We start from the raw sequence: 23,568 nt of genomic DNA on the forward strand, positions 1-23,568 counted from the left end.
TTGTTTTGTTCTACGTGAAGGTTCAAAGTTTTCATTCCCACTTCCTCTGTTACCTGCCTGTCTCTTTCCTTCTCCTGACAAACAATATCTCTCCTCACCTGTCTCCCAACCCCCACTTCCTCTGTTACCGGCCTGACTCACTTCTTCTCCTGACAAAATGTTTCTCTCCTCACTTTTCTCCCTTCCCTCTGTCTCACTCATCATATATCCTTCTCCTCCACTCGCTCTACTTTTTCTCTCTCATTCTCAATCCCATTAAACCTTTCCCTCCCTCCCTCCCTCCCCCTCTTTCTCCTCTGTCACCCTCTCCCCATGATCATTTCCCTTACCAACCCTTCCTCTCTTTCTCTTTCTCTCTCCCTCCTTCCCCGCTTTTCACTCTTTCTCAGATGTCAGATCAGAGTCTAGTCTTCCATTCACCCTGTCATCACATTTTTCACACAGCACTATCCCTTAATTGGGCCTGTATCATCATATCGTGTAGAGTACCTGGACGCTGTAGAAGATGAAAGATGGCCTCGATCTTTTCCTTACACACACACGCACATTTATGTACACACAATAGTGTGTACTAACCACGCTAACCCCGCTAAAGGGGACCTGGCATAAGCTATCGTCAGCCCCCCCCCACCCCCCCCCCCACACACATACACGCAAACACACAAACACACGCACACACACACAGAAATACACATACACACCTGGAGTGGTCAGATGCACTTAATAGGGGAGACATGGGATCCTTGTGTGATACCCTGAACACCGTAACACCTTCAGTATTGACATAAAGTGCAGTTGGTGTGATTGTAAGAGCATGACAGGTGAGTGAGGAATCTGAGTTTTTCCAATATCATTTGTTTCATCTTTCACTGGTTCTATGAGGAGACATAGGATGCCCTGCAAGCTAGTGTCATACTCTGTTTTTAAACACTCTTCTCAGTTCAGGATCTTAAAGATTGTGGGGGTTATGTTTGTTCATATGCTTATTCTATATTGTCTGTTTCTTTGTGTGTGTACAGATATGACACATTCACAGTCTAAGATGCACTCTCTACCGAGTTCCAAACTGCCTCTGGAAGCAACGTCAGCACAAGAACTGTTAGTCGGGAGCTTCATGAAATGGGTTTCCATGGCCGAGCATCCGCACACAAGCCTACGATCACCATGCACAATGCCAAGCGTTGACTGGAGTGGTGTAAAGCTTGTCGCTATTGGACTCAGTGGTTACGGGTTCTCTGGAGTGATGAATCATGTTTCACCATCTGGCAGTCTGATGGACAAATATGGGTTTGGCGGATGCGAGAAGAACGCTACCTGCCCCGAATGCATAGTGTCAACTGTAAAGTTTGGTGGATGAGGAATAATAGCCTGGGGCTGTTTTTCATGGTTCGGGCTAGGACCCTTTGTTCCAGTGAAGGGAAATCTTAATGCTGCAGCATACAATGACATTCTAGACACGTCTGTGCTTCCAACTTTGTGGAAACAGTTTGGTGAAGGCCCTTTCCTGTTTCAGCATGACAATGCCCCAGTGCACAAAACGAGGTCCATAGAGAAATGGTTTGTTGAGATCAGTGTGGAAGAACATGACTGGCCTGCACAGAGCCCAAACCTCAACCCCATCGAACACCTTTGGGATGAATTGGAACGCTGACTGCGAGCCAGGCCTAATCGCCCAACATCAGTGCCCAGCCTCACTAAAGCTTTTGTGGCTGAATGGAAGCAAGTCCCTGCAGCAATGTTCCAACATCTAGTGGAAAGCCTTCCAAGAAGATTAGAGGCTGTTATAGCAGCAAAGGGGGGATCAACTCCATATTAATGGCAATGATTTTGGTATGAGATGTTCAACGAGCAGGTGTCCACCAAATTTTGGTCATGTAGTGTATATATACAGTACCAGTCAAAAGTTGACACACCTACTAATTCAAGGGGTTTTCTTTATTTCTACTATTTTCTACATTGTAGAATAATTGTGAAGACATCAAAACTATAAAATAACACTTATGGAATCATGTAGTAACCAAACAAGTGTTAAACAAATAAAAATATATTTTATATTTGAAATTCTTCAAAGTAGTCACCCTTTGCCTTGATGACAGCTTTGCACACATTTGGAATACTGTAGAACGGTAGAGAGGTAAAAAGACAGTATGGCACATAGGGGAGAGTGGGGTAAGTTGAGATGGGAGTCGGGTAAGTTGAGCCATGTTTTACATTCAGCATTACTCCGTCAAGGGAAGTATAGTATTCTTTCTGGCGAAGATATCATCTACATATAGTTCAGGATGTTGTGTATCCCTGGAAATAATCAGAATGAATGTAAACATTACAGTTTTGAAAACATGACTTGTCCAAAAAAAGTGGTCTCTTGGCTTACACCGGGTATGGGATAAGCTGAGCAGCGGGCCAGAGTAAGTTAAGCTGCTGTAACGATTCTCTAATTCCTCCTCCTCGGACAAGGAGAGGAGAGAGGGATCTGAAGACCAATGTGCAGCGAGGTATGATGACATAACTGATATTTATTGAATTACGAAACGAACACGAAAACACTTGAAAATTACAAAATAACAAACACGACGTAGACAGACCTGAACATGGAACTTACATACAACATGAAGAACGCACGAACAGGTACACGACTACAAACAAACGCTACAGTCCCGTGTGGCACGAACATACATACAGACACAGGAGACAACCACCCACAACGAACACTGTGAAACAACCTACCTAAATATGACTCTCAATTAGAGGAACGCCAAACACCTGCCTCTAATTGAGAGCCATACCAGGCAACCCTTAAACCAACATAGAAACAGACAACATAGAATGCCCACCCAAACTCACGTCCTGACCAACTAACACATACAACAAACTAACAGAAATAGGTCAGGAACGTGACATAACCCCCCCCCCCCTTAAGGTGCGAACTCCGGGCGCACCAGCACAAAGTCTAGGGGAGGGTCTGGGTGGGCATCTGACCACGGTGGTGGCTCAGGCTCCGGACGCTGTCCCCACACCACCATAGTCACTCCCCGCTTCTGTATCCCCCTCCCAATGACCACCCTCCAACTAAACCCACCTAAATGAAGGGGCAGCATCGGGATAAGGGGCAGCACCGGGATAAGGGGCAGCAGCTCCGGGCTGAGGGACTCTGGCAGGTCCTGGCTGAGGGACTCTGGCAGGTCCTGGCTGAGGGACTCTGGCAGGTCCTGGCTGAGGGACTCTGGCAGGTCCTGGCTGAGGGACCTGCCAGATGGCTGAGGGACTCTGGCAGGTCCTGGCTGAGGGACTCTGGCAGGTCCTGGCTGAGGGACTCTGGCAGGTCCTGGCTGAGGGACTCTGGCAGGTCCTGGCTGAGGGACTCTGGCAGGTCCTGGCTGGACGGCTCTGGCAGGTCCTGGCTGGACGGCTCTGGCAGGTCCTGGCTGGACGGCTCTGGCAGGTCCTGGCTGGACGGCTCTGAAGGCTGGTCCTGGCTGGACGGCTCTGAAGGCTGGTCCTGGCTGGACGGCTCTGAAGGCTGGTCCGGTCTGGCGGAAGGCTCTGGCTGATCCGGTCTGGCGGAAGGCTCTGGCTGATCCGGTCTGGCGGAAGGCTCTGGCTGATCCGGTCTGGCGGAAGGCTCTGGCTGATCCGGTCTGGCGGAAGGCTCTGGCTGATCCGGTCTGGCGGAAGGCTCTGGCTGATCCGGTCTGGCGGAAGGCTCTGGCTGATCCGGTCTGGCGGAAGGCTCTGGCTGATCCGGTCTGGCGGAAGGCTCTGGCTGATCCGGTCTGGCGGAAGGCTCTAGCGGCTCCTGTCTGGCGGACGGCTCTGTAGGCTCTTGGCAGACGGGCGGCTTTGCAGGCTCATGGCAGACGGGCAGCTTTGCAGGCTCATGACAGACGGGCAGTTCAGGCGCCGTTGGGCAGACGGACAGTTCAGGCGCCATTGGGCAGACTGGCAGTTCAGGTGCCGCTGGGCAGACGGGCAGTTCAGGCGCCGCTGGGCAGACGGGCAGTTCAGGCGCCGCTGGGCAGACGGGCAGTTCAGGCGCCGCTGGGCAGACGGGCAGTTCAGGCGCCGCTGGGCAGACGGGCAGTTCAGGTGCCGCTGGGCAGACGGGCAGTTCAGGCGCCGCTGGGCAGACGGGCAGTTCAGGCGCCGCTGGGCAGATGGGCACACCTGTAGGGAGGAGACGGAGAGACAGCCTGGTGCGTGGGGCTGCCACAGGACCCACCAGGCTGGAGAGACCTACAGGAGGCTTGATGTTAAGAGGCACCTGAAGGACCGGGCTGTGGGGGAGTACTGGAGCTCTGGTGCGCAGCCTTGGCACCACTCCCCCAGGCTGGAATACTACACCAGCCCGTACCCTCCAGAGTGCAGGCACAGGTTGAACCGGGCTGTGGATGAGCACTGGAGATCTAGTGCCTACTACGCGCACTTCTCTCTTAGGCTCTACTACCACATTTGCCCGGTACGAGCGGAGCGTAGGCATAGGACGCACTGCACCCTCCCAGCGCTCCGGAGACACAGCACGCAGAGCCGGCGCAGGATACCCTGGACCGAAACTGCGTACCGGAGACCAAACGCGCTGAGCAGGCACAATACGCCCCGGCTGGATGCCCACACTCACATGACACTTTCGGGGGGCTGCTCTATAGCGCACCGGGCTATGGGCACGCACTGGCGACACCGTGCGCTTAACCGCATAACACGGTGCCTGACCAGTGACGCGTTGCTTATAATAAGCACGAGGAGTGCGCTCAGGTCTGCTACCTGGCTTAGCCACACTCCTCTCTAGCCCCCCCCCAAAAAAAATTCTGGGGTTGCCTCTCGTACCTGTCCCGCTGCCGTGCTGCCTCCTCATATCGCCGCCGCTCAGCTTTCGCTTCCTCCAGCTCAGCTTTGGGGCGGCGATACTCCCCAGCCTGTGCCCAGGGTCCTTCTCCGTTCAAGATCTCCTCCCATGTCCATGAATCCTGGGATCTCTGCGGTTGCTGTCGCTGCCCTTTTCCCCGCTGCTTGGTTCTGGTAATTTGGTGGGTGGTTCTGTAACGATTCTCTAATTCCTCCTCCTCCTCGGACGAGGAGAGGAGAGAGGGATCTGAAGACCAATGTGCAGCGAGGTATGATGACATAACTGATATTTATTGAATTACGAAACGAACACGAAAACACTTGAAAATTACAAAATAACAAACACGACGTAGACAGACCTGAACATGGAACTTACATACAACATGAAGAACGCACGAACAGGTACACGACTACAAACAAACGCTACAGTCCCGTGTGGCACGAACATACATACAGACACAGGAGACAACCACCCACAACGAACACTGTGAAACAACCTACCTAAATATGACTCTCAATTAGAGGAACGCCAAACACCTGCCTCTAATTGAGAGCCATACCAGGCAACCCTTAAACCAACATAGAAACAGACAACATAGAATGCCCACCCAAACTCACGTCCTGACCAACTAACACATACACCAAACTAACAGAAATAGGTCAGGAACGTGACAGCTGCCTACAAATTTCTGTAATGAATTAAATATTACCACTACCTTTTAAAACCAGGTCTATCTTTATTTCCCAAACACATTTCAACACAATCACAATCGCTTTTTGGTCTTTTAATCCTTTAAAGCATCTTTTAACACATGTTTAAAGGGGTATTTCAAGCTTTTGGTAATGAAGCCCTTTGTGTACCTTCCCAGAGTCAGAAGAACTCATGGATACCATTTTTAGGTCTCTGCAAACAGTATGAAGGTATCTACTAGCATGGTAGCAGTTATCATAGATTGCACTAACCGGCATTGCACTAATGCACTAATGCTAGTTAGCAATTGCGCTAATGCTAGTTAACAACATCTTTCAAACTGCACTCAGAGACATAAAAATGGTGTCCATTAGTTCATCTGACTCTGGGGATGTAGATAAAGGGCTTCACTGCCAAAATCCTGACGTATCCCCAACAAACACTTCCTACTTTTTTGAAACACTTTTATCATAGGCCAGGCCCTGTTGTTATCTCATATTTCAGCGATAATGTCTTGCCTTGGAAAACACTTGTTCAACTTTCCAGTGGCTCAACTATTGGCTCAACATACCCCATGGCCATTGTCTCAACAAACATTTTTTCTATATTAGCCCACACAGCTACAAGGATGAACTTTCATGCTAGTGTTAGGACTTCATATTGAAGTGAATAGAGACCTGATGTAGACAACAATCTTAAAATAATCTCAATTTTATTTTAGATACAAGCAAAATGAAACACAATAAATTCATTTGACTTTTTTTTTGGAACTAACTTGCTTACCACTTTTTCCATGTGGTTTCTTCCTTCACAGACTCCATGAAATGATGACCTCTTCATAAAAATGTGGTTTCCAAGAAACAAGTGTGGCTCAACTTACCCCTTTGGCTCAACTTACCCCACACTCCCCTATGACTGAACATAACATAGGCAAATACTGTATAGGTTCTACTCTATTTAGTTTAGGCTTTTCTCCATTCATTTAAGACACTCACTGAATTGCATTGAATACTTCATACTGAAGCTAGATTTACACAAAATATATTTATACTACCATTTTCAGAAGATCAAGAACTTGGCTAGCACAGATGTGCAGTGCAATGCAGTGTCCTCTTGTATTTGTGCAGTGTCCCTGAAAATAGGTGTGAGTGGATGGACAATGTAGGACATGGCCAGCCCAGACACCAGACCGCTCTGTCCTCACAGGGAATGACAGCTCATGTTATCACACACTGACACCACATACTGGGACTGCTCACGGTGGAGCTGGACAAGACATTCTCAAACACATTCAGAGTGTGTGTGTGAGTGGTTGTGTGTGTGTGTGTGTGTCTGTGTGTGTGTGTAACCCGGTGGATAGGGACTTGGAAGTGTAGAATCTTGACAGAGTGTCGGGGGATCCCATGAGGCACCAGACCAGGAACCAAACAGATGAACACGCTTTCACTCTGTCTACCCTCCATCTCTGCCTCTCATTCTCTCTTTCCCTCTTCCTGTTCCTCTCAATCTACATGCCTCTCTACTGTTGCTTCTCCACCTCTCTGAGGCATTTGATTGTAATGTAACATTACTATTTATTGCTGTCAAAATGAGCTGCCGTCTTGTGGGTGGCGAGTGGATGGGGCATCCTTTCCGTGGGCCTCTGATTTGCTCTCAGTAAATTCACAGGTGCTATATTTTTACTCTTGAGATATGGGCCCATGTCAAACTCTGTGTTTTCAATAGCCTGAATAGAATAGCAGTACACTATCCATGTTCACGATACACTACTATGACAGTTAGTGTCCAGAACCACAATGGAAGTGGTTATCGTAATTGTGCAATGAGGGGAAAGTACAGTAACAATACTAGTCAATTCCTTGTGATGTAACAATAGAATAAGACCCATCTTCTTCAGCCAATCATGTATTCCCTTTTCTCCCTTTATCACCAGGAGAAAAACACCTGAGACAATCAGGAGACCCAGAAGGAGACCCAGAACATATTCAGACCCAGAACATATTCAGTAACACATCCTCACAGACATTCTGTAAAATCCAGCAAAATCCAGTATGAATCGTCACCATGTGTATTTGAGGCAATTCAGGTTATTTTAATTCAGTAATACCAATTTGTGCCTAAATCGCATGCTGCCTCTTTATCGTGTGGATATATTATTAAATAGATTTTTTCCAACATTTCTTGATGATCTTTATTTATTCAATATTTTTTTATTATCATTTATTTGTGTACCTGTTTGACATTTTACTGCATTGATAGGAGCTAGTAACATAAGGATTTCACTGCACCCTCTATAACAACTGCTAAACTGTGTATGCAACCAATCAACTTTGATTTGGGCTGCAGGTAGCCTAGTGGTTAAGAGCATTGGGCCAATACCTGAAAGTTTACTGGTTTGAATCCCAGAGACGACTAGGTGAAACCCTAATTGCTTATGTAAGTCGCTCTGGATAAGAGTGTCTGCTAAATGACTCAAATGTATAAAAAAAATATTTGATTTGAAAAGATGCATATTTATCCTGATGATCTACTTTGAGCAAATAAACCAAAACTGAGGCCATGCCAACTAAATAGCTGAATGTTGTGCGCTCTGACCTGATAGTTGTCGCTAGGATGATGGTAACAAAACAGAGGCTGTGTTTCTTGCTGCTTGGTGTCACGTCACCAGCCCCTGGGGCCCGCTTTGTTTTCCCATCATGCCCCTGCGGCCTGCTGGTTGGTTTAAACAAGCACTGTTCTTTTCTGCCTTTCAATTAAACCGCACCCCGCGGCACCCACCGACACTGTCTCGCTGCATAGAGCAAGAAAGAGGGCGAGAGAGAGAAAGAGATCCGTTTGTTGGTGGTGTGCTTTGCTCTCTTGGGTTTTCAGGTCCTTGTATGCAAACATGATCTCACTGAGTTGTTCACTGACCAATGACATCAGCTGTGGGTTGCTGGGACCTGTGAGGTTACAGTTATCCAGGTGGTCAGTTTTCAACTGTGGAGGAATATTATTGTTGGAAGTAAAAGGTCAAATAACAGTATGACATACTTTGTAAAATTAGCTTGGTTGAATCTTTGAAGCCTCTTATCATAATACACATGAAACATTTCAATTAATGAGGCCAATATCAACTTAGCAGATAGTAAAATGGAAAACATGTTAATCGTAACTGTATCATTGTCCAGCGGTTTATCTGTTGGCCATTCAAATTGAGAGAGAAATAAAAACATGCACTACCCCCTGTGTATTTACTATACTCTCTCTGCTTCTCTCTCTGTCTTTCTCTCTCTGCTTCTCTCTCTCTCTCTGTTTCTCTCTCTCTCTCTGCTCTCTCTCTCTCTCTCTGCCTCTTTCTCTCTCTCTGCCTCTTTCTCTCTCTCTTCTTCTCTCACTCTCCTTGCCTCTCGCTCTCTCGCTCTGCCTCTCGCTCTCTATCCTACCCCAGTATCCCATGGTGACTAGGCACAGGTCAGGCTCTTCCTTTCAGAGAGGAGGACATGGGGGTTGAGACCAGGCACAAAGGCAAAGCGTCTAGACGTTGTCCCACGATCCTGACCCCAGATTTAGACCCCGGGCCCCAGGGGCCCAAAAGACTATTGTCCTCTTATTTACAGATACTATTTCCTGTCTGACTGACACCATGACAAACACAGTTACTTCCTAACTTCAGGATGCTTTTAAACTCCGGGCATGTGTCATAGGAGAAATAAGCATTATTACAAAGGGCCTAGAATATTTGCAAATATATGAATTTTCAACATAATATTACTGTCATGCCAATTGCATTCAGTTACTTCCAAATTCACTAGAACAGTTAAAATTGTAGATTTAAAATGAAAAGCATTTGGTTGGTGTTCAAAAAGTTTAGATTTCTAATTGTGATATGAATTTTAAGATTTTGTTGGTGACTGTTGTTGAGGTTTGCTGTGGTAGGGTAGGGTACCTGCCTGGTGTGTCTAGAGGTGGGGGTGGGGATGTGTCTGGGATAGGAGTATGGTAGAGGTATTATAAGAGTATGTATACGTTGACAATGGATAGGTATCGGGTGCTAGCTAGTATGTGTGTCTGGCGTTAGGGTTGGGGGTGCAATGATTTAGGGACAGGAAATCATCTGCAGCATAATAGATTAGCATACAGCCTCAGACAGGCTTGGGACAGAGGCGTTGGACAGGCATTAATAGATGAGACAAGAGCAGGCCGCTTCTTTTCAACGTCCCACATGGGAACGTGGGGCCAATGCACCTCCTTCTAGTGTCTGTGCTATCCTACAGGCCCCTCTGCATGGCTGACTAGTATGAAAATCCCATCACTGTCTGGAGGTTTTGCATAGAAGGAAATAGCATGTGCAGAGGCCTTAATCATTTTTAAACATATATTAAAACTAGACAATAATAAGTTGATATCTGATTCAGACCCCTTGACTTTTTCCACATTTTGTTACGTTACAGCCTTATTCTAAAATGGATTACATTTAATCTACTCTAAAATGTATTAAATTGCTGGATGGGAGTGTTGCTGCACAGCTATTTTCAGGTCTCTCCAGAGATGTCCCGAAGCCACACCTGCGTTGTCTTGACTGTGTGCTTAGGTCCGTTGTTCTGTTGGGAGATGAACCTTCGCCCCAGTCTGAGGTCCTGAGAGCTATAGAACAGGTTTTCATCAAGTGTCTCTATGTAGTTTAATCCATTCATCTATTGCCTCGATCCTGACTAGTCTCCCTGCCAATGAAAAACATCCCCACAGCATAATGCTGCCACCCCCATGGTTCACAGTAGGGATGGTGCTAGGTTTCCTCCAGACGTGACGCTTGGCATTCAGGTCAAAGAGTTCAATCTTGGTTTCATCAGACCAGAAACAATCTTGTTTCTCATGGTCTGAGAGTCTTTAGATGCCTCTTGGCAAACTCCAAGCAGGCTGTCATGTGCCTTTTACTGAGGAGTGGCTTCCGTCTGGCCACTCTACAATAAAGGCCTGATTGGTGGAGCGCTGCAGAGATGGTTGTCCTTCTGGAAGGTTCTCCCGTCTCCACAGAGGAACTCTAGAGCTTTGTCAAAGTAACCATTGGGTTCTTGGTCGAATCCCTGACCAAGGCCCTTCTCCCCCGATTGCTCAGTTTGGCCGGGTAGCCAGCACTAGGAAGAGTCTTGGTGGCATAAACTTCTTCCATTTAAGAATTATGGAGGCCACTGTGTTCTTGGGGACCTTCAATGCTGCAGAAATGTTTGGGTACCCTTCCCAAAATCTGTGCCTCGACACAGTCCTGTCTCGGAGCTCTACAGACAATTCCTTCCACCTCATGGCTTGGTTTTTGCTCTGACATGCACTGTCAACTGTGGGACCTTATATAGACAGGTGTGTGCCTTTCCAAATCATGTTCAATCAATTGAATTTACCACAGGTGGACTCCAATCAAGTTGTAGAAACATCTCAAGGATGATCAATGTAAACAGGATGCACCTGAGCTCAATTTCCAGTCTTATAGCAAAGGGTCTGAATACTTACGTAAATAAGGTATTTCTGGGAGTTTTTTTCAACATTCTGAAAACCTATTTTCACTTTGTCGTTATGGGCTATTGTGTGTAGATTGATGAGTATTTTTTTCTTTAATCCATTTTTAAATAAGGCTGTAACGTAAAAAAATACATCTGTATATTTCCCGAATTCACTGTATCTGTTTACTCATCTTCAAAAGACCGCTCTGGAAGCACAGAGGACAACAGTTTACCTTATAAACATGAACATATTGGTAAGAGCTCTAAATGTTGGACTAATCTCCTGCATATAGATACACGACTCCATGTTGTCACGCCTTCCATCAACCCCTCCTCTAACTGGCTGACCCGTCTTTCTGAACAGTCACATTACAGAACACTCCCTACAAAGGTCCTCTTTCCACCCACAGTCATGCATTACTCGTCTACATCTAGCTAATGCACCCATAGCCACACCAAGCAAGTCTCTTTTCTACATCTGCTGGTAACCAAAGGAAGACTACAGCAATGGCAGAAACATTTACAAAATGCACCTGGCCAACATATTCAGACTTATTGTAGAGAGGAGCATGTGTTCTTGTCAGAAGGCTGTGGTATAGAGGGAGGGTGGAAGTCATGGAGACTTGGATACCTGACTGTGACAGCCAGGTGCAGAAAGAGTGGACATACCACTCTAAAACTAATGTCTAAAGCTAATGTAAATTATAATTGAACATGACACACACACGCACACACGCACATAAACCTATCTAGTCAGAAAAGAGCCTGTGTCGTGTCACAGTCTTACGCCATCCATTTCCCTTCCTCCACACAAACAGAGTCAAGGGAGGGCTTGAGTCATCCATGATTACTGTAGTATTTATAGAAGCCAGAGTCAAGAGCGGGCCCTGGGTCTCTCCCCTCCTCCTAGTCAGTCAAACACAGTAGCCAGCGGTCCAGTGACTCACCATAGCCACAAAACACATCAGCCCAGCGGTGACATCACCCGGACGACACACAGAGTTATTGCGCAGAGAGATGACATCACTCTGGGCCAGGCTGAACTACGGCCTGGGATTACAGTATGTGTCATGTCAGTGCAGACAGCCATGGCGCTGCCTCATCTGCTGCAGATGAAGAGGAAAAGGGTTCAGCCCCAACCTATCATGGAGGTTCTGCCGTAGCAGGGTTGAAGTGATTTCCTCCTGAGCACAGCCTCTGAACACACTGGGAAGGCGATGAACAGTCATTCAGATTAAGGACTATTATTTGGTAGTTTATGCATTGGTATCATCACGTGCATCTTACCCGATTTGGCACAGTAGAACCGAAAGACTAATGCAGAAGGCAGAACTTTACTTGAACTATAGACTGAAGAAATACTATATGATAATGGTCACATTGATAAAAGCATTGTATTTCATACGTTTATGTTACACAACGATAAAGTGACAATAATTACTCAGTTCAAATATTTGTGTGACAATTGGTATTGTATTTACTAAAGTGACATTCTCCACCAAATTGCTGACATGATATTGTACGGCACACAATCTAATATCAAAACGTACATTTCATAAGCAAACCTTTTCACAAATGATTTCAGCTACTATTGCCACTGCCATTTGTCCTCAGGCAAGTTAAGGCTGTATGTGTTTGTTTAGACATGGATGAATGGCTGTTCACGTTCAAGTTTGGAGGACAGACAGAGGACCAGTTCAAACAAGCACTCCTCCCATCACCCCTCCTCACCACACACACACACACGCACACACACATACAGGCTCTCAGGCCTCCTTGTTGTTGATGTTTTAACATTTCAATTCAGGGAGCTAGAAGTCTTGCAGCTGCCCGTCTTGCTCGGGTGAATAGGGGGGGGGGGGGGGGGGGGGTTTTGTGGCAGGAGTGCGAGGGACCTGTGAATGCTTTCCCAATGAGAGATGAGGCATATTGAAAACTATATTAAATTACCCTGATTAACAATTTAGCCAGGAACAGGCGAGCCATGGGGGCGCTCTATGGGGAGGCCTGGGGGCTATTCATCCCAACAGCACCAGGGTCGAAAGGTGTCCCAAGTTCACAGGCTCTGGCCCTTTGTTATGCTAACGCCCAATCCCAAATCAGTCGCCTGCTTCACGGCCAGACACAAGCACTTCCCTGAGAACTTTCTGGAGTCATCATTCCACTGTGTGCCTTTCCCCCTTCTCTCCCCTGCACAAACGGGAACATTTTCTTTTTTATGGATGTGTGCGGTCATGTGTGTGTGTGTGTGTGTGTGTTCATTTGCAAAATTGATGAGCAGATGCATCAAATGATCACTATCTTATCATCTTACAACTGGAGAAATGTAGCTTAATAATAATACTAATAAATCGTTGTTACTATGTTATTACATTATGCACTTTTATCCCCGCTTCACTGTTTTTCTTTTTCTTCTAAAACTGTGCCTCAGTGCATCAATATATAGCCTGCAATATAAGCCTGTTATTGTGCATGCTTCAATCAGCATCATCCTCATTTATTGTCAAAGTTTATGATGCTGTGCATACATTATCAGCTTAATGAAGTTTATGATGCTGTGCATACATTATCAGCTTAATGAAGTTTATGATACTGTGCATACATTATCAGCTTAATGACACATTTTCGTGAATTTGACATTTGATTTTTAAAGTGTAGAGTATAGTAATTTGTTCCATCGTGTCCAAAAACATGTATCACTATTGATGAGGATTTGAAGTCTAATTTTTCATTAGTTTATATACTGTAAGATTTACTGCATGGTCCTGTAATATATTCTCTACAAATGACTGACATCCTATACCTCAAAACTAGTTTTTAAATGATCACATTTCCCAAATCGCATGAGCAACAAAGCACAATAATTTATATCCATAATGAACACAAAATACTGAAAATCAATATTTAATTATTGTTCCAGGTTGATTTGGCCTGCTGTTGACTGAAGAAAAAAATGCTTACCATGGGGCGGGAAGAGAGGGGAGAGGGAGTATTAATTTATACAATTAAGTATTTCATTTTTGTTGTGGAATAGAAACAATATGCTAGATATTTCTTACCTTTAAAAAACTGAAATATCCAGTGAATATTCAAGTATTGAGGAAATCGTTGTAGGATATTATTTGAAAGAGACACGAATCAAGAGTAACATTTAGGCCTATCATATTGATTTATTTTCTTTATATTTCTGTACCGTTATGTCTCCGGGGAGAGGTGATCAATAGCAGTTAACAAGCAGGGGTTGATAAGGTAACATATTCGAGGTCAAATGTCAAATGATGGTCAAACACCCTTAACCCCAAGGTCAACGTCTTTAAGACTAACATATTGTTAGAATCGATTCGGGTCTCAATAAACTGCCGTTTGAAATAACTTTCGTATTAGGCTGCTATAGACTATCACATGCAAAAGAGCATCACATTTATTAAAGTACATTAAACATTTAGTCTATTTCATAATTAGCCTATAAAATAAATAGGTCTCTCTCTCTATATATATGTGGGTGTTTTTTATAGGCCTATATATTTTAAAAAACATATCATATTGCTTATTATTTGTTTTCATTGAGAGCAACGGAAATATTGACTGTTGTGGAAGACCAAATGCCCCGTATTATTTAAGCCTAACGCAAAATTGTGCATCTTTTCAAATTGACATTATGAAACATTTATCTTGATAAAATAGCCTATCTAAAATGAATAACCTACTTTAAAGCAGCCCATAAATGTAATCTATAATTTATATTTAACTAATTCATTTGACTGGCAAGACACTTGACAAATGTACACACACACACACACACACACACACACACACACACACACACACACACACACACACACACACACACACACACACACACACACACACACACACACACACACACACACACACACACACACACACACACCAGACACATGCCAGACACACAGCAGATACACACCAGACATACACCAGACACACATCTCATGCACTTACTCCTCCTTATACAATCAGTGCCAAGTGAAGTGAATTAAGTTGGCAGGTATTATCATAAATCCATTAATAACACAATTCATGGTTTACTATATTTGAATAGGCCTATTCGTACATGTAAGACATATGGACACTGTACATAAATGTTGTTTCTATTTACAAAACAGCACAGAGGTTATACTATTACATTGGATTCAAAAAAAAAAATGTAGAAATAAATATGGAATTGGCATTTGGGTGGTTGTGTAAGGCTGCATTTACACAGGCAGCCCAATTCTGATATTTCAGGTTAAAAGACCAATTAGTGAAAAAAAAGATCAGAATTGGGCTACCTGTATAAACGCAGCTTAAATTCCAACCAGTGAGGCCAGAGGGTTTGGTGAGAGGGATGCCTGTCTCGCTGGCTGTGGAAAAACCTCATCAATGCAAATGAGTGCCCAGAACCTGGGGAACCCTGCGACCCAGCGCTCCCAGGTCGCTGAGAGGACAGGCTTTCACCTCCAAATCCTGTTGTTTTACAACGAGCTACAGCCGCTCCCCATAGTCAGCCCAGAGAGAGTCTGCTCTATCCAAGGTTTAAGAATCACTTCAACATCCCCACACTCTGACTGTCCCCACACTCTGACTGTCCCCACACTCTAAGAAAATAAGGACACTTCTAATTCCACTGGCGTAACTATCTGATTATAATGAAGTCTGTCTCCCTCCCAACCTTTTTCCACCGTCCCTCCCCCCTCCCTCCCTGCCCCCCCCCCCTCCCCCCTCTTTCTCTGTCAATCACAAGCACACCAATCATTGTCATTACAATTAGTACAATTAGGGCCTACCTATATTAGGCTATATTTATATTATTGTAGAATTCTGTCTTCAAAATAGCATAAAATGACTGTTGGCTGCACACTAGAGTCTGGGCTGCTAATTTCATAACTATTTATCTTTAGAAAATGTTGCTTGGTAAAAGCGAGCCGTTGTTGTTTTACCCTGCACATTTTGGAGTGGGTAGACAACAGTCAAAGCGGGACACAAGGTGGCTGACCTCGCTCCAAGCACACTGGCACCTCCCCTTCCATTAGATACTTTAGAAGGTGGTTCTGCAGGCGAGAGGGGAGGTGAGGGGAGTGAAAGGTGTGGGTGTATCCTAGCACGGGGTCGCTCTGACCCAATGGACCCCTCATAGAGCCCACTCAGGCCTAGCCCTCCCCCTTTTCAGGCCCTTTCGGGTGGCCCCTCAAAGCACCCGTAGAAAGAATTCAGTCATATAAAAAGGAGTCTTACAGAATCACCCCCCCAAAAAACAAAAAACAATCCAGCTGATTTCAAATCTCTTCCGCGCTAGTATACACTTGTGCATCCTCCATCGGAGGAGGCTATCGAGGAGAGTAGCAAACTCCTCCGTTCTCCTACTAACTTATGGCGACCACTGGAGGACAGAGGAGTCGAGGAGTGGACAGATGTATCCAATTGAGAATCTCATATGGTCCAAGGAAAGGCATTGGAAGGTCCATGTTGCTGTGTTGTATGATCTAAAGTCAACAGGGGTAAGAAGGCATATTTACATATTCACATATTAAAATAGCAGCAAATCAAAATAAAATAAACATTTAAATAAAATAAAATGTTATTTGTCACATGGGCCGAATACAACAAGTGTAGACTTTACTGTGAAATGCTTATTTTACGAGCCCTTTCCCAACAATGAGGTTAAAAAGTAAGAAAATTAACAAATAGATCAAAACAAAATAACAACAGTAATAGTAGCAGCTCATAATATCAAAATAACCCATATGTTTCAATTGCTACAATTAGCTAATGATGTCTAACCTATAGCTTCAGAAAATTTCACAAAACATTTGTGAGAAAACATTTGGTACATAACAGTCAAAACAACAACCCAGCAACATTCCATCCATCTCCAAGCAACGACAATGGATTTGAAATACAGTTAAATGTTCAGCAAGAAAAGTAAAGAGACGAAGGGCCTGTATATGAGCTCACTGGTATACACTACAGTAGTCCTACTAACATTCAGGTATGGTAGAGGTGGAGGTCTGGTTGATCACAGCACAGAAACAACCCAGCCTGTCACACAATAATATGATTTAGAAGGATGTATTTACTATCTTACTAAAATACATGTAGAGTACATTTCTGCATGTGCAGCTTCTGCCATATTGTCAAGCAGAACCGTGTGTGTGTGTGTGTGTGTGTGTGTGTGTGTGTGTGTGTGTGTGTGTGTGTGTGTGTGTGTGTGTGTGTGTGTGTGTGTGTGTGTGTGTGTGTGTGTGTGTGTGTGTGTGCTGCACTGCTATGGCAAATCAAATGTATGCAGCACTACTATATTATTCTGTTTAAGTCAAAAGCTCTTGGTTTGCGTTAAGCAACACAATGCATAAATTATTCAGTAGTATTTTCATTTGCATGTCATTTGCATTCTTGTAGATTAGATCGAATGGGGAAGGAGGCGCTACACCAGACAAACCGTTTTCAGTGCCGTCGGTGAGCAGTTGACGGGGTGTTTTTGTTCGATTTTCTTCAACTCCAAGCTAGTATATTGCTGAGATCAATAGAGTGCTTTTCAAACTGTTATTTGATTAACGAAAAAAGCCCTGCCATTAAAAATGAAGTGTGACATTGTGCAATGTGTGTGTTGGATTGAATATGCAGAGGTTCTACTGTAATATTTCTATTATCTTTATTCATCTGGCAGGGCTCATGAGGGGGACCTCAACAGGGCAGGAGACACTGAGGAGATGACACATGGATTAGAATCAGGGTTGAAACTCAACAGCACACACTGGATGCTGACTAATATGCTTCAGACAAAAATAAAATTACAGTTGAGATTTGGGCTGAGTTCCAGAACAGAACTCCTCTGCTCCAGAGAGAATATGGTCCATGTTTATAACAATGATAGAGCATGTATGGGCACTTACAATATGGACACAATACAATACAGAGCATGGCTTTTTATTTACCAATGTAAAATGTAAAATGTACGGAGTCACCATGTTACAGTATATACAGATGTAGGATCTCAATTTGACCTATTTTGTCACAGAAAAATAATCCTGCAGCAACAGGATTTTAACGTTTATTCCATAATGTTGCTTGATTAGCGGTTAGGCTATTAGCTGGCCAAAAGTAGGCAACATGAAAGGTGCAATACTGTTAATATAACCATGTGTTAGTGTGGGTTTTGAGTTCATCCGCATTTCCTGCGGTGCAAGAAGATCATCAGTAACAAAAGAACGATCAAATTACGATCCTACATCTATACAGTCAGAAAAGTATTACATTTTGAATAACCATGCCCTACCGTATATATGAAATATGTACACAGCACTTGTGGTGAATGTATATCACAATATTTCCACAATGAATTTGCTTTCTCTGTGAGCTCACTTCAGGCCTGAAGCCCTCACGGGGCGATGAGCGATCTTTCAGATTGAGAGAGGAGAAACGCACTCCTCCTGTGTGTGTGTGTTTGTGTGTGAGCACTTACATCTGTATGCCACTGGGGGCTGGAGTGATGCATCATGTGGGTAGGGATCCCTGCAATGAGAGAGGAGTGCTCTGGACTGGCGAATGGACACATGCGCATGTGCAAATACATACACAGGCGTGCGCGTGCCCTCAAGCTGGCTGCACACACCCATGCAGATGCACATTCTCACACCCAATGCTTCCTCCCCATCCCCCACCCTGTCATATCAATGGTAAGCATGACACAAGTCATTTTTGTGACTGCAGAGGCGGCCTACAATTAATCACTACAGATATTTAGATTGCTTTTAGATTGCGAAGTTTAGAAACAAATGTAGACTTGTCGATAACTCAATACGCAATGACTGTAGGCCACAGTGTATCAATCCATATTTTAGCGACAGGATGCTAGATTGTTTAGGCTAACTTACCGTACCGCCTTTTCTGATTAATCAGGCTGCAATACACAATTAGTTGGTAAATACAGCCTGAAATGAATGAATGCAAAATTGTGTAAATGTTCTTTACAAGCCAGAATGTTTAATAAAATTACATTTTAACTTACTGTACCGGTTGATATTTCAATCCCCTGGCACATGCGCAATTGTGTGTATGTACTTCGTCTTGTGCACGTGCCTTCGGTCATGAGCAAGCATGGGTATGCAGCAATGCATGCATAATAACTGAAGTAAGCAGGTGTTTACAGGGTTTTGCACATGTGACAGGGGTAGAAACAACTTCAGTACTGACGCTCTAAAAAGTCAGACAATACTTTTGCGTGGTTATTTTGTCTCAAATTTCAACCATCTGAAGGACCAACACCACGGACAACCGGTAGAGTAAGTTCAAATGTAATTGTATTCAACATTCTGGTTTGTACAGAACATTTACATGATTTTGAATTTGTTAGTTTCAGGCTGTATATACCAATTAATTGTGTATTACAGCCTGATTAATCAGACTAAGTACCGTCTTGTACTAGGTTGTATCCTGTCTTCCCCTACTACATATCTGAAATAAATCCTCTGGACAGGTGGAAACATGCAGTATTGTATTTGTGTTGCGAACGGATTTAGACCTGGTACACCGGGTGGGCGATTATTAATCAGGTAAAACAGAAAACCAGCAGCACTTTGGACTCCCAAGGTAAGATTTGAATACTTCTTATTGTTGTTATCTTGAACACTGTGTAGCATACATATGCTAATTGACCATAGGCTATTGTTGTCCTATTTACACTGCTGATAAAGGCCATTTCTAAGTCAAATGACCTACGATTCAGAAATACAAAAACACAATTTACCCTAATGGATACTTCCAACACTAGGCCAATCTCTGATGTACACTACATGACCAAAAGTATGTAGACACCTGCTCGTCGAACATCTCATACCAAAATCATGGGCATTAATATGGAGTTGGTCCTCCCTTTGCTGCTATAACAGCCTCCACTCTTCTGGGAAGGCTTTCCACTAGATGTTGGAACATTGCTGCAGGGACTTTCTTTCATTCAGTCACAAGAGCATTAGTGAGGCCTAGCCTGAACCATGAAAAACAGCCCCAGACCAATATTCCCCCTCCACCAAACTTTACAGTTGGCACTATGCATTCAGGCAGGTAGAGTTCTCCTGCCATCCGTCAAACCCAGATTTGTCCGTTGGACAGCTAGATTGTGAAGTGTGATTCATGTCTAATGGCGGTGAGCTTTACACCATTCCAGCCAACGCTTGGCATTGTGCATGGTGATCTTAGGCTTGTGTGTGCGGCTGCTCGGTAATGGAAACCCCTTTCATGAAGCTCCCGACGAACAGTTCCTGTGCTGACGCTATGCGCTTCAGCACTCGCCGGTCCCATTCTGTGAGCTTGTGTGGCCTACCACTTTGTGGCTGAGCATTTGTTACTCCTACACATTTACACTTCACAATAACAACCCATACAGTTGACCGGGGCAGCTTTAGCAGGGCAAACATTTGACAAACTGACTTGTTGGAAAGGTGACAACCTATGATGGTGCCACGCTGAAAGTCACTGAGCTCTTCAATAAGGCCATTCTACTGACAATGTTTGTCCATGGAGATTGCATGACTGTGTGCTCGATTGTATACACCTGTCAGCAACGGGTGTGGCTGAAATAGCTGAATCCACTAATTTGAAGGGTTGTACACATACTTTTATATACTGTATATAGCACCTCTCCCAGTCTGAGTCCGTAATACCAACATGTTTCAAGCAGACCACCATAGTCCCTGTGCCCAAGAACACTAAGGTAACATGCCTAAATCACTACCAACCCGTAGCACTCACATCTGTAGCCATGAAGGTCTTTGAAAGGCTGGTCATGGCACACATCAACACCATTATCCCAGAAACCCTAGACCCACTCCAATTGGCATACCGCCCCAACAGATCCACAGATGATGCAATCTCTATTGCACTCCACACTGCCCTTTCACACCTGGACAAAAGGAACCCCTATGCGAGAATGCTATTCATTGACTCCAGCTCAGCTTTCAACACCATAGTTCCCTCAAAGCTCAATACTAAGCTAAGGACCATGGGACTAAACATCTCCCTCTGCAACTGGATCCTAGACTTCCTGACGGGCCGCCCCCAGGTGGTAAGGAAAGGTAACAACACATCCGCCACGCTGATCCTTAACACGGGGGCCCCTCAGGGGTGTGTGCTAAGTCCATTCCTGTACTCCCTGTTCACTCATGACTGCACGGCCAGGCACAACTCCAACACCATCATTAAGTTTGCCGATGATACAACAGGCCTGATCACCAACAACAATGAGACAGCATACAGGGAGGAGGTCAGAGAACTGGCCGTGTGGTGCCAGGACAACAACCTCTCCCTCAACATGATCAAGACTAAGGAGATGATTGTGGACTACAGGAAAAAGAGGACCGAGCACGCCCCCATTCTCATCAACGGGGCTAGTGGAGCAGGTTGAAAGCTTCAAGTTCCTTGGTGTCCACATCACCAACAAATTAACATGGTCCAAACACACTAAGACAGTTGTGAAAGGGCACGACAAAACCTATTCCCCCTCAGGAGACTGAAAAGATTTGGCATAGGTCCTCAGATCCTCAAAAGGTTCTACAGCTGCAACATCGAGAGCATCCTGACTGGTTGAATCACTTCCTGGTATGGCAACTACTCGGCCTCCGACCGCAAGGTACTACAGAGGGTAGTGCATACAACACAGTACATCATTGGGGCCAAGCTTCCTGCCATCCAGGACCTCTATACCAGGCAGTGTCAGAGGAAGGCACAAAAAAAAAAAATTGTCATAGACTGTTCTCTCCGCTACCGCACGGCAAGCGGTACCAGAGTGCCAAGTCTAAGTCCAAGAGGCTTCTAAACAGCTTCTACCCCAAGCCATAAGACTACTGAACATCTAATCCAATGGCTACCCAGACTACTTGCATTGCCCCCTCCTCTTTTACGCTGCTGCTACTCTCTGTTATTATCTATGTATAAGTCACTTTAACAACTCTACCCACATGTATATATTACCTCAATTACCTCGACTGACCGGTGCCCCCGCACATTGTCTCTGTACCGGTACCCCTTGTATATAGCGACTGCTATTGTTATTTTACTGCCGCTCTTTAATTATTTGTTACTTTATTTCTTATTTTTTAGGTATTTTTCTTAAAACTGCATTGTTGGTTAATGGCTTGTAAGTAAGCATTTCATTGTACTACACCTGTTGTATTCAGCACATATGACAAATACAATTTGATTTGATACAGTATCATATAAACAGAGGGAGGGGCATTCAACCTGTCCAACTGTTTATAGACCAATTAGCATCTACGTATATCCTTCACAACCAAGGGACAATGGAAAGACTCACCATAGCTATGCACAACTCAAAAAGTGGTGAAAGGTAAACACAATGTGGAGTGGACAATGTGGTTGCTAAAAACATTGTTTAAGAATAGCCTTGTAGTAACAATGACTTGTTATGGCAACCATTTCTGCGGACATTCAGAATCAAAGTCAAAGCTTACGCTATACCAGCATAGTGTTGACACTGGTGAAAGTGTAGCTGATCTAAAATGTCTAGGTAGTTAGCTGTGGTGAATTGGAAGCAGAGCCACTGGCTAGTGAAGTCACCTCCCATTATAAAAGTCAACTGTCTCCCACAGAGTGCCAGACCACATTATTCTCTTGATCTTCCAGCTACAATGGTTGGCGTTAGATTGCGAGTGATGTGTGCAGAGAGTACCTGGTTCAAGCCCAGTTCAGGGCAGACATGGAAAGTAGCTACATTGGTATAAGGTTGCCGTGACCCGGATCACACAGTTGGGATCCGCAGTCTGCTGGGGTGGCTGTGAGAGAAGGAAAAGGTGCAAGGGGGTGAGTTTAGCAGTCTGTTAAATGGCTCAAGTAGCTCAAGATGAATAAATTAATTGAACAGTCATGTTTTATGTAATCTGTACTGTGGCACCACCATAGAGATCCTATGAAATTACTATTCTAATTTTAATTGTACTACGGGCAGCACTTGTCTTAGAATGACTTAGACCTAGTGTTTACAATGGCTATGCCTTCATATTAGCTCAACTAAAATATCAGAACTAATAGGCTAACTTATGAGGTGGTACAGTAGAATCCCCAATATCAGGTCACACGTACTACAGAATCAATATGAATACTCTGGTTTTCTTTCCAACCATTGATTGAAATGTTGCATCCATAGTCCATCAGGCCTCAGAATACGGTACAACCCACTGTAGCGCATAAGACAATTTCACATCTGTAATTGGCAAATACCAAACAATGTTCACCTCATGAACAAAATTGTACAAAAACACTGCACATTCTACAACTGTAGTTATAACATGTCAATCCTACTGGGTTTCTTAACTGTTGACAGACCTGTGAAAAGAGCTTCTTCTTCTTCTTTGGTGGGGTTTAACGGCGGATGGCATCCAATATGTTGCAATACTGCCTCCAAATGAATTAGGCTAGCTTTTTCAAACAGAAATTTGCTTCCTGTAGCACTAATTCCCAAAAGTTTTGGTACACTGTAAAGTCCATGGAGAATAAGAGCACCTCCTCCCAGCTGCCCACTGCACTGAGGATAGG

General features: G+C 44.4%; 1 protein-coding gene across 1 annotated transcript; it reads right to left on the minus strand.

Moving 5' to 3' along the window:
- Positions 1-1,037: 1,037 nt before the first annotated feature.
- Positions 1,038-5,649, minus strand: LOC139575129 (uncharacterized). Its single transcript, XM_071400131.1, has 3 exons — positions 4,822-5,649; positions 3,247-4,164; positions 1,038-1,072 (listed from the first exon to the last, which is right to left on the minus strand). The coding sequence occupies exons 1-3, from the start codon at positions 4,847-4,849 to the stop codon at positions 1,038-1,040; spliced, it is 981 nt and encodes a 326-aa protein (XP_071256232.1). The 5' UTR covers positions 4,850-5,649.
- Positions 5,650-23,568: the final 17,919 nt, after the last annotated feature.

Source organism: Salvelinus alpinus, chromosome 5, assembly GCF_045679555.1.
Source record: "Salvelinus alpinus chromosome 5, SLU_Salpinus.1, whole genome shotgun sequence".
Lineage (NCBI taxonomy): Eukaryota > Metazoa > Chordata > Actinopteri > Salmoniformes > Salmonidae > Salvelinus > Salvelinus alpinus.